The sequence below is a fragment of the Mastigoproctus giganteus genome, chromosome 14 (genome assembly GCF_048544385.1).
Source record: "Mastigoproctus giganteus isolate SK-2022 chromosome 14, ASM4854438v1, whole genome shotgun sequence".
Taxonomy (NCBI): domain Eukaryota; kingdom Metazoa; phylum Arthropoda; class Arachnida; order Uropygi; family Thelyphonidae; genus Mastigoproctus; species Mastigoproctus giganteus.
The window spans coordinates 45,338,468-45,350,503 of record NC_143588.1 but is presented as its reverse complement, the minus strand read 5'-3'; the positions used below and the strand labels follow the sequence as shown (position 1 = coordinate 45,350,503).

Below are 12,036 nucleotides of genomic sequence, written 5' to 3'. Positions count from 1 at the left end.
TGTTTTATTTTATTTTATTTTTTACTGTACATACAGGTATCTTATTTTATCAGTTTTATCCTGAGTAATTATACTATTCATTTTAATTATTTTACTTCATTTTATTATTACTGTATTATCTTAATACAAGACAACTTTAATTTATTTTATTTCATTTAAATAAAGTTTATAACGGTTGGTGTAGGGTCGTGCAATCATTGTGAACATGAACATTCCCAACCCCAGAGGCTTTTTGAAAAATTGATTATGGTCCATTTGCCTCAACATGAATTTGTTGAGGAGACTTCCATCCTGCAGTGGATTGATAATGGCTGAAGTTTTAACCAACAAAATACAATTTATCTGATCAAGTTACAATACACTACAAGGAAACTGCAAGTGGTGATATCATTATAACCTAGGTTGAATTTTGATTTTTACTCTCATGATCTTTTGTGGGATCAGCAGTCATAATTTTAGAGTTACCGCTAGGTGACGTCATATATTTATATTTAAATTTTTAAAATTAAAGGATCGCCAAGGAATTATATGTATAATACTGAAATTTGCCTTGCTTGTGAATGTTACTGTGGTTTTAAATGCTACTTGGGAATGTTACTGAGTTTTCCAAGTTTAAAAATACTCCATCAACAAAGATCGTGTGGTACGGCTGAATTTTGGTATTTGGTATTTGGTATGTTGAGGGTCTAGCGGCTCCTGGGATTTCTCCCATCTCCGCGGTGTTCTCTGTATCGAGTGACAGTACCCTGTCAAGCCAGAGATTTAAAGTGTGTGGATCGTGTATAGTGTAGTCTGTTGTGCCCATTGTTCATCTGGCTTATTGGCCATCGGGCCCCTGATGGGACCCGACGTTGCCCATACCGCGCCACGTGGAGGCTAGCCAGGTGTTACCAATAAGGAATCAGTACTCTGGCAGGTCCTGCCACCTACTTTCCTCAGATTTCAATGGCTAGGACCTATATAAAAAAAAAAAAAAAAAAAAAACATTGCTTTAATCGCTGTTAGTGCTTTGTTTGGTCATAGAGATTTGCCTTAAGAGCGAGAATGGATTGTACGCTGGATGAGTTTTATTTTTTTTTGGCCGAAAAGGGTCGGGCAAGCAATTTTGGTGTAGTTACAATTTTGACATGTGGGGCTGTGCGCTGTGAAGGTAGACAGATTTGGGTGGGGAGAAGGAAGGCTGGAGTGTAGAAAAGGAAGAAAGGGACCGATAGAAGAGGTGGACCCCAAATGTTCAGTGGGCATGCCCATGCCACACCAGAGGGAAAGTGGGTTTTGCAGGGAGAGGGGGAGACAGGGTGTTCCCCCCCCACCTGGAAAAGGAGATAAAGCAGGCCCGGAAAGGTGTCGGATCTGGGTCGCCATTGTTTCAGGGTGGTGGGAGTGCTCTTTGCCTCGCGAAGAGATTTTGAGCGAAAAGCGTGAAAGCCTTATAGTTTTCTTCTTCCTGCAGCACTATGTCCTCCTGATTTCTAAGGATCGAGCATAGTTTGGTAAACAGCAGGCCACGGAGGTCTTCATATATATTACATTCATAGAGCAGGTGCTCCCAAGTTTCTTCTTGTCCGCATCTACACTGCGCTATGTCCGAGATTCCAAAATCGTGTAGCTTCTTCCTGAAGGAGCCATGCCCTGTCAGCAGGTAAGTGGTATGAAGTCCAGGAGAGTACCAGGTCGGGGAAATAGGGTAAACACGTCCAATGTCTGGTATGAAGCTTCTAGTTATACGGCCTTTAGTGGAGTGATTGCATCGATTCTGCCACACTGTTCTCATGTGGTCTGTAAGACGTCCTTTTTCCTGTGGTCTAGTCAGAGTTGGGTCCGTAGTGTATCCCAAATGTGTGATTACCCTTCCTTTGGCGTGTTGGTGCAGCAGCCCACGGCCGACAATCTCTAAGTCCAGAGGGAGACATCCCGCAAGGACCTGGAGAGCATGGGTGCTCACCGTGCAGCATGCTCTGGTTGTTGTGAGGAGAATTATTCGATGGATGGTTTCCAATTTCCTCCTGTTAACAGCAGTGCTTGCCTTAGCGTACCAAGCTCCCGCTGCATAAGCCAGTGCCGGGATGAAGAATGCCTTGTAGAGGATGGCGAGTGCCCTCTTCTTCAGACCCCAGTCTCTGCGTGTAACTCTAGCGAATAGGCCGGAATATTTCCTGAATTTTACTCTGAGGTAACTAAGATGCGGTGTGAAGTTGAGGTGTCTATCGAGGATAACGCCAAGATACTTGACTTCTGTTTGGAGTTTAATGGTTGTTCCATTTATCTTGATCTGGGGAGGCCTCCTGGGATCAAGGGAGCCCTTGAGGAGTATTGAATGTGTTTTTTCCGGTGAGATGTTCAGTAGATTCCCATTTGCCCATCCTTGCAGAACAGAAATGCCATGATTTGCATGGGTCTCCAGCTGTGTCCTGCTATTAGCCTGCAGCATCAGTATAAGATCATCGGCGTATGCCTGCGTTCTTATATTAGGGATTTCCATATTGAGGAACTCATCCAGCACAAGGTACGGCTGAATTATGGTCACTAAGCAAACTGCACAGGTTTTACAGATGGATATTTAAAGTGAGGGGTTCAGATATGGGCTATAGCTCCCACCCCCCGCCAGTGATAAAAATAAAGTTTTTTTTTTTATTTATTGCTCCATGATGACTAAAGCTCGGTAATTCTCTAGAACTTTCTTCAGAAAATTCTCGAGAGTCCCTTCAGGAAAGATTGACTCCACCAACGTCTGCACCAACACCATCAGGCGATCATTAATCGCAATAGGTTATGGGAGCCGCCGACCAACCAGAGACACATTGCTAATACCACGGCACAGGACTCTATGCATCAACTGGGCGAAAGAACATCGGCACTGGACTTGCATGATTGGAGACGGGGTCTCCTGGTCCGATGACTCCCGTTTCCAGTTATTTCGAGCGGACGAGAGGGTGCGTATCTGACAAAAACCGCACAAAGCTATGCACCCGTCATGTCAACAAGGAGCTGTTCAGGCAGGTGGACGATCGTTAATGATCTGGTGCATGTTCAACTGGCACTCGTTGTGACCTCTAGTACGCCTAGATGCATCTCTGAACGGTCTGGATTACGTGTCCATCTTTGCAGACCATCTGCATCCCTTCATGGTCATCGTGCACCCACAGAGCAATGGACTCTTCCAGCAGGGCAATGCTCCTCCCCAGAGAGTCGTGGTGACTAGAACATGGTTCGAAGAGCATACCGCAGATTTTACCACCATGGAATGGCCGCCCCGTTCGCCGGACACGAACCCTGTGGAGCATCTTTGGGATGCTGTGGAAAGGTCCATTCGAGCTTTGGATCCTCCACCCAGGAATCCGACGGAATTATGGACAACGGTGCTGCAAGCATGAATGGAAATACCAGTGGAATACTTTCCTGAACTAGTAGACTCAATGCCTCGCCGTGTGACTGCCCTTATCCGTGCAAAAGGTGGGCCAATTCGTTACTAAGTAGGCATCCCATGATTTCTGTCCACTCAGTATACAGGGATGTTTTGAAACTATGCCATTTAGAAGCGGAACAATTAAAACTAGCAAAATCGAAAGTGTGATCTTATTAATGTCGCAATTTATTATTATGAAGTTATTTCATAATAATTCTTAGCGCCGACTGGTCAAGTTAAACGGTATAGGAGTACAGCGCTTTGAGTGACTGTGGTTCATGGTGACGTCACCACCGAACACATCAATGTTTTTGTATTATCGATATCTTATGAACACCTCTGTCCTTATGTGGTCTTCCCGGACCATAAATAGAACATTTATTATTATTATTTCAGGGGAACTGTATTTTGTTAACACTGCTAATAGGAAACGAAGAAGTGGCATTCGCTTCATACCACAGCATATTCATTAAGTATAATGTTATCTGGTTATTCACACATTTTACTTCGAGGCATTCCTAATACGGAGACTAGCGATAATAGACAGTATACACTCACTCTCACTAAATTATGACCACCTACCTAATACTACGTTGGGCTACCGTTCACACGGATAATAACCGCTATTCGGTTAGGCATTGCCTCCACCACTAGATGTCTGTAGGAGTCCATAGGGATCTGCAACCATGCTGCCTATAAGGCTTTCACAGTATCGGAATAGTTGACTGTTGTGTGTGATGATTGTGTGTCGTTACGCCTCAGTTCCTGTTCCAAAACAGCCCACAGTTCAATTGGTTGGAGGTCAGTTGAATTTAGAGGCCCATTAAGATGGGTGATATCTTCACTGCGTTCCTCGAACCACCGGTGCACAGTGCGGGCTCGATGACACGACGGATTATTGTCTTGGAAGATCCCATTTCTCACTGGGGAAAAAGTGGTATGTGGCAGGGCACATGGTCTCCTAAGGGCTGCTGGTAAACCTCAACAGTAAACGTTGGTCCTAAGCACCAGAGGGCCTAGTTCTTGCCAGCAAAAGATGCTCTATATTAAGCAATCACAGCCACGTGCCGTGTAGTGGGCACCAAACCGCTATGGGTCCATGGACTCATGTTGCTTGCACCACACATGAAAGCGTCTGTCGGCGTGTTGCAGCAGATATTTGGACTCATTCGACCAGCACACTTGCTGGTCACTGTGGACAGGCACCAGGCAGCAGCTGCCCAAGTGTTGGCTGCTCCTTTGCAGAGGTCCTACATTCAATACAGATCCACTAGGTGGAAATGGGCTATGCTTAGGGGCAACCCTTGATACCAGGACACACACATGTGTTTTCTACTGTGTTTCCTCAACTGTATTCTGAACAAAAGATATAATATATGACAGGATAATTATATATGAGAATGAAAATGTACATAAAATTGTATATAAATTATTGTATATGTTTCTTGAGAATGTACATAATATTTGAGTGTGTAAATAAATGAAAAAAATGAAAAAATTCCCTATATTGTATTGCGATCTCTATATGAAATGGTGGTTGCATATTTCAGTGCTCCAAATTAATGATCAAGAACTTCGGACTATCGAGTTTTCAGATAGCGCCAAAAGTGTATCTGATATAGAATTATTTGAAGTACATGTAAGTAAAATTTCAAGTGTCTACCTCATGGGGAAGGCTGGAAATTTCTAGATCGAATCTAACGTTGTTCCTATGGTAGTAACCAATGGTCAGACATAGGAGTGACATTAGAGAGGCAGTATCGTCACTCTCGATCACCTGCCGCTTTGAATTTCCGGATTTATTTACTGGGCTGTGGACTCTCCTTGACTAAAAAGACTGTGAACTTTCTCTTCAGACTATTTTCACAAATTATTTTGACAGTATTTCTTGAGACATATCCCTGACGATGTACTTGCCTTTGTTCTCCGCCATATTGGATAGTGTTACGATATCGTAACTTCCAAGACAAATAACTTTGTAACCCCGTCAAGATAAATCATCATTGAACACCAGCGAAACCAGCATCGATCAGAAATCGCTTCTCTGAATCGGTATCATCAGTATTCCCAAAATATTTTGTCCCCCCGCCCCCATGCTAAGTCTATGGAGGTTAGTAGTCAACTTCAAACCCCATAACTAATCAACTGCTTAACGGATTCCAACAATAAACAACTCAAAACCCTCGTCAGGACTTCCCTTAAGATAAAAGCATCGTTATTTGTACCAATCTGCCTTACTCTCAAAATTCTATCATGGATAACACCTGCCTAATCACCTAATCAGAGCCTTCCATCCCATTTCTCTCCTACCAAATTTGAGAAACTCTACGAACGACTACTCGCCACAAGAATCTATGATCTTTTCCAAGCTCAAGACATCTTTTCACTTCGCCAGTATGGATTCGTTAAGGGCAAGTCTTGTGAAGATGCACTTCTTGCATTAAAAAATTACATCCAGAATTCCACATCAAAATATGAAATGGCCATCTTCATAGATTTTGAAGGTGCTTTTAACTCCCTCTGGCGGGAGAGTGCCCTCGCAAGCCTTTGGAACATCTCATGCTCCTCTCAGTTGTACCAAGCTATCCGAGCCTACTTTGATCACAGATCTATACAGGTTACTTCAAAAACCTGTAGCATAACACGAGCTGTCAATAGAGGATGTCCTCAATGCTCTGTTCTCGAGCCATTCTTCTGGAACATTACACTAAATACGTGACTACCCAGACATTTTGATTTTGCTGCTCCATTCGCATATGCTGATGACCTTGTCATTGGCTTCTCAGGCAACTGCAGGCAACAAATTCAAGAAAGAGCTTCTCCGGTCTTAAAGGATTTCATTAAATGGGCAACTGTCAACAAACTTAAAATATCTCCATCCAAAACCCGGCTCATGATCTTTAAAGGTCAACTAAATATCCATCGTCCTCCTATCTTGAAAATAGCTAACAAGCAAATACCATATGTCAAGCACTTAAAACACTTTGGTGTGATCATTGATGATAGGCTCAATTTTACTCTCCACGTAATCCACCTAATAGATAAAATGAAGAAATTTACTATGGCTATTGTTCGGAATTCTAGGGAATTCAGAATGATGTCCTTGTAGACACCAAAGCTGAAAAAACCCGGATTTGGTCTGCTTTAACAAAAATTTGGCAAGATCTTGCCAAAAATTTGGCAAGTTCTGCCTTTAGGGTTTGTATTCCAAACCCTAAAGGCAGAACTACATATAAATTTATACCAGACGTCTCCTTTACTACCAACAAGAAAAATTCCTTATGGTTCTCTCCAAACCTCTAAACATCATTTATTATAACTGGACATGGTTCTTTCAACTCCAAACTCTTTCAGTTCAGAATAAGCAATACCGATTCTTTCCTTTGTCTGCAACTGGAAGACTGGAACCACCTGCTCTATCACTGCCCTCTTTATGCTGACCTACGGAAATCCCTACAAGACCGTATAAACACCTTCTCACCTGGCAACGAAAAACATCTAGTAGAATCTGCCTCACACCTTAGAATCCTACAACAATTTGCTTCTGATTCATTTGCTAGAAGAAAACTTCTGTTGGCCAATCCTGCTTCAGCTTCACCTCCTACGGTGCCTCCAGCACCTTCAATAATGTCAGCTTCAACAGTGAGCAGTGTCTTGCAAAGATAAAATATTGTCACCTTGAATAGCTCTAAGATCACATAGATCCAATTTTTTTTTTTTTTTTACTTCTATCCCCTCGGGCCTGGGCAACCCGAGGATTGCTGGCACCCACTGGTATAGCACTGCCTCCAGTGGGTGCGGGATTTGTCTAATTTTTTTAAATTTTTTTTTTTAAATTACGATTTTATTTACTAATTTTTTTCTCTATGCTGGTACCCTAAGTTTGGGTAGCTTTGGGTACGGGATTTCTGGCACCCACTGGTATAGCACTATCTCCAGTGGTTGCCCACCTAATTGTGGCCCACCTCCTCGTGGTGTAGACGGGCACCGGGCACGCTTTCCAGGAGATTGCCTGCCCGTTGTAAAAGAGGCCAGAAACAACTAAACAACACATAATATACACAAACATAACACTACACGTTTCTGGCCTCTCTACAGAGTTTTGTATCATCACAGAGTAACAGGGCGGAGATGAACTTATGTTCCTGGAGCCGCTATACAGAAGATACTATACATGTCTACATTGTATTGCGATGTAAACTATCGCACAGTGACCTATCGTTGAACCCGTAGAATGCGCTGTTCCCTTTCCTCACCACAAACTTCCATGTTGAGTAATCCGTTACAATTCTGTTGGAGAGAAGGTGGTTGGACCCATTCTACACCATTCTTTGTACACCGTAACCACACTGGGTGGTGAACAACTGACAAAAAGGTCGTTTTACATATGGAAGCACTGGATGCATGAGCTCCCACAAACTTCGTGATATCTTTACTACACTGCTGAACACAATTCACAGACCAAAATGTTTTTAATGATTATTTTAAGTTGAATATTGTCGTTGAAAGTGAATATTTGGTATAATAGGCATCCTGACATGCAAATTCCGAGTATCCAATAGAAATCGATCTAACACCTTATAGAGCCGCACATTATGCAAATTATTCATGGCTATAAAAACTCGGATTGGGACCACATCACTTAATTCCCGTTTTTTGCCTTGCTCAGGAACAGTGACATCTCCAGTACTGAGGATGGCAAGTTATCGTCGTTTAGACAATTCTTTCAGATGGCGCGGCAGCACAGTGTCAGTGCCACTGTTCTCCCCACACCGGGTGGAAAAGGCCCGGGTTCGAATCCCGTCGATGACGCGAGGAACTTTAATGGGTTTTTTTCACTCTGTGGCTGAGTTAGTCGGTCTCAGGCGTAATAGCAAGGTTTTACCCCCAGAAACTGAGATTTTTAGTCCAGCAAAATAGACAAATCGACCATAGAACACATGCAATTAACAGACATAAGACACAGCACGGCAGATGAATTTTATTATTTGGCGGCCTAAAAGTAATAAAAATAAATGTGTTCTGTCCTCGAAGTTAAAATCGCTAACTAGGCGAACACGACGTGAATTTCAGAGAGTAAACAGGGAAAGAACCCGTTCATCCCTGGAAATACTGGTGTTACAAAATAGATATAAGCAAGCTCGATTGCAGTATCACCAAGATATATATAGACAGAAAAAAGCTTCATGGGAGAGTATGGTGAGTTCCCAGGGAAATGCTGATCCCTGGGGACTGGTGTACAATTTATTGATTAAAAAGATCCCTCCTGGAGATATGTTCGCTTCAGTTAAAACTGCAGAGAATCAGGACACCGTGGACGTCTAATATTAATAGAATTCTTGATATAATCATACACCAGAACGATGGAACGTGTGAGCTCCCGGAGCAGGTGGAAATTAAATCTAAAAATTCGACTTATAGTGGACAGTCTGAAGAGCTTCCTTTCACATTTGAAGAGGTAGATGATGCAATAAATTCAATGCGCTCTGGGAAATGTCCAGGTTTTGATGGTCTTGAGGTGGATGTCCTCAAAAGAGCCTGGAAAGTTGTTTCTCCTTTTATTCTCAAGCTGTTTAATTCTTGTCTACAACATGGAAGTTTTCCTAAAGCCTGCAAAATTGATCTTAAGATACTCCTTAAACATCCGAAGAAACCTGAGGATTACCCGACTTCCTACAAACTCATTGCTTTGCTGCCCATTATGGGCAAGGCACTGGAAAAGGGATCTCTAATCGGCAATTATTTATTCACACCAATAAAGCATTATCACAATTTGGTTTTACTCGTGGTAAGAGGATTGAGGATGCAATTGCCAGACTCCTTACTTTTCAAAAGGAAACTGATACAAAATACCTATTTAGCATCTTTATGGACTTCAAAGGGGCCTTTGATACCCTTTGGTGGCAGAGTGCTCTGGAGAGGTTCCAGGAGGCCTGGGTTTCTAGACCAATCTTCAAATTACTTACAAGCTATTTTTACCAGTGCTCTATCATAGTTAAGAGTGGTACTAAACAGGTCTGAAGACATCTTATAAGGGGCTGCCCACAGGGATCAATTCTTGGCCCACTGTGTTGGAATGTTGTGTTTGATTCATGGCTCATAAAGAAATTTGAAGGAACAAAGATGATTGCCTCTGCAGACGATCTTACCGTCCTTGTCCGCAGCAATTCAAGGAAGAATCTGGAAGCCATAGCTAACTCCGTCTTACAAGAACTTTCAACCTGGTCTGCAATTCACAAACTGCAAGTTTCAAAAACTATTTTTTTTTTATTTTTATGTGGATATGTGTTGTGTCTTATGTACAGCGGCTCCTAAACGTTAGTTACTAGGGAGCAACGATCACCAGGATGGCTTCACCCTAGTACTACCGGTCCACGCCACGAGGAGGCGGGCTACAACAATACGCGTACTGTCAAATGAAAGTGACAAGGTAAGAATCCTGCATCCACTGGAGGAAAAGTGGCAGTAGCTTGTAGCGCCGGTGACTTGTATGACTGTACGGCATGTTCGAAGCACAGCCAAGAGAAAATACCTTTGTGTAGTATCCAGTTGAGATTTTACAGTAAGAAGACTGGCCCTTTCAAACCAACTACAAGAGGCATATGATAGAATTGGGATAAAGACGGTAAGATACAAGATACGGAGAGTATTGTTTTTTAGTCCCCATTCTTACCTAGAAATTCTGAAGAGATTGATGAAGAGTTCTTAATCTTTTTGGAGAGATGCTGTAAGTGTGATGAGAAGGCTAGACGGTCATCTAGGAGAATACCAAGGTGTTTTTGTGTGGACACTAGACGAAGTGAATTTCCTTGATATTTTTTTACTGGAGTCCTACCATAATTTAGTCTTCCCATAAAGATCATCATTTATGTTTTTGTCACTGAAACGGTGAGCTTGTTTTGAGTGGCCCAGTTGGATAGTCTGGAGAAAATATTATTTGCAAAAGTTTGCAGAACCCTTCTGGAATTTCCGTGCACAAGAATGGATAAGTCATCGGCGTAAGCTATTGTATTTATATTAGTCAGGTCATGATTGAGCAGAAGCCAATCATTTAGGACTAAGTTCCACACTGGGGGTCCAAGAATGGATCCTTAGGGGCAGCCACGAGTAATATGTCTGGATATAGACTGGTGTTTAGTTTGTATCAAGAGAGCGCAATTACTAAAATAGTCCTTTATGAGAAGGTATAATAACTGAGGGCAATTTGTAACTTTAAGACAATGAAGAACATTCCCCAACCATAAAGAACCTTCAAAGTCTATAAATAAAATTAGAGTATATTTAAATGTGGATTCATCTATGAGCTTTGTCATTTGAAACAGTGCATCTTCACAGCCCCTGCCTGGTGTAAAGCCATATTGAAGGGATGAATTTATGTTGGCCTGTGCAAGCAGTAAATTAATTCTAATACTGATTAAACGTTCAACTAGTTTTTCTAAGTGGGAAAGTAAGGCAATTGGGCTGTAAGATTTTGGACAGTGCTGAAGTTTTCCTGGTTTTGGTAAAATTTTCAATATCGCAGATGCTTTTAAAAGGAAAATCAGATAGAGAACGTACGCCACTTGTAAAATATAGAGGACAGGCAATTAAATATACCGCCGTAACAAAATACTTAGGTATTCACCTTGATGATGCGTTAAGTATGTGGAAGAGAAGTGTAAGTCTTTCTTATCCCGATTGAGACAGGTAACAAGGCAGGAATGGGGCCTGAGAGGTCATTCACTCAGGTTATACTATAATTGTGTTTTTTTTTTCTATCATTGCTTATGCAGCTGGAGCGTGGGGACATAGGGCCAACAAATCTGCAATTATGAAACAGCTTCTGCGGGCCCAGCGTGTTGCCCTCCTGATGATGTCACGGGTGCGCAGAAAACTTCTACTATGGCTTTGCAGGTGTTATTGACAAATTTACCTCTACACTATGAAATACAATACAGGTATATGATGTATCACCTGAAGAATTCAATACCTATTTCTTAGGACGATGTGCAACTTGACCAAGATGCTTCTTTAACATCTGAGAAAAGAAGGCTTCGTTCTATTTATGTAGTTAAATGGCAAAGAGATTGGTCAGTTTCGGAACTTGGCGCAGTGACCAGAGAGTTTTTACTATTGGTGAGGGAGTTCAGGAAGAGAGAATCCTTGTGGTTTGCACCTGGCTTGCATGGTACATTTTTACTCACCGGCCAAGGTAGTATTAACAGCAAATTATTCAAATTATGATTGTCTCCTACCCCGCTTTGTCTCTGTGGACAGGAAGAGAGTATTGACCACATTATTTCCGATTGTCAATATTATCAAGACTACAGGCGTGAACTGCAGTTTGTTTCAGATACCTTCACAATGGGAAATAAACCAGCGCTTCTCCAATCTCAAACAGCATTTATAGCACTGAACACCTTTGCCTCATGTGCTTTTAAAAGAAGAGAAGAGCTTAGACTTGCTAATTTGGGATAATTTTATCAGGAGTTGATGATGATTGGATACTCATTGTAACCAAATATATCCTGCTGGACATTGAACGTGTTCCTCTATTAGTGTAAATTCTTGGTGTTCTTCTGAAGACGTGGAACCTGATTATTGCGTGATTAGGGTAAAAAATAATAATAAATAAATTTTAAAAAAAACTT

At 41.9% G+C, this 12,036-nt stretch overlaps 1 protein-coding gene across 1 annotated transcript in view; it reads left to right on the top strand.

The window, feature by feature from the left end:
- LOC150075101 (uncharacterized) overlaps positions 1-12,036 on the top strand; it is a 158,002-nt gene that overhangs the window by 56,250 nt on the left and 89,716 nt on the right. The window contains exons 2-3 of the mRNA XM_090388367.1: positions 4,957-5,045; positions 10,929-11,063. Of these exons, the coding sequence (XP_090244493.1) occupies positions 4,957-5,045; positions 10,929-11,063 (224 nt within the window). The remainder of the gene's footprint in view (positions 1-4,956; positions 5,046-10,928; positions 11,064-12,036) is intronic.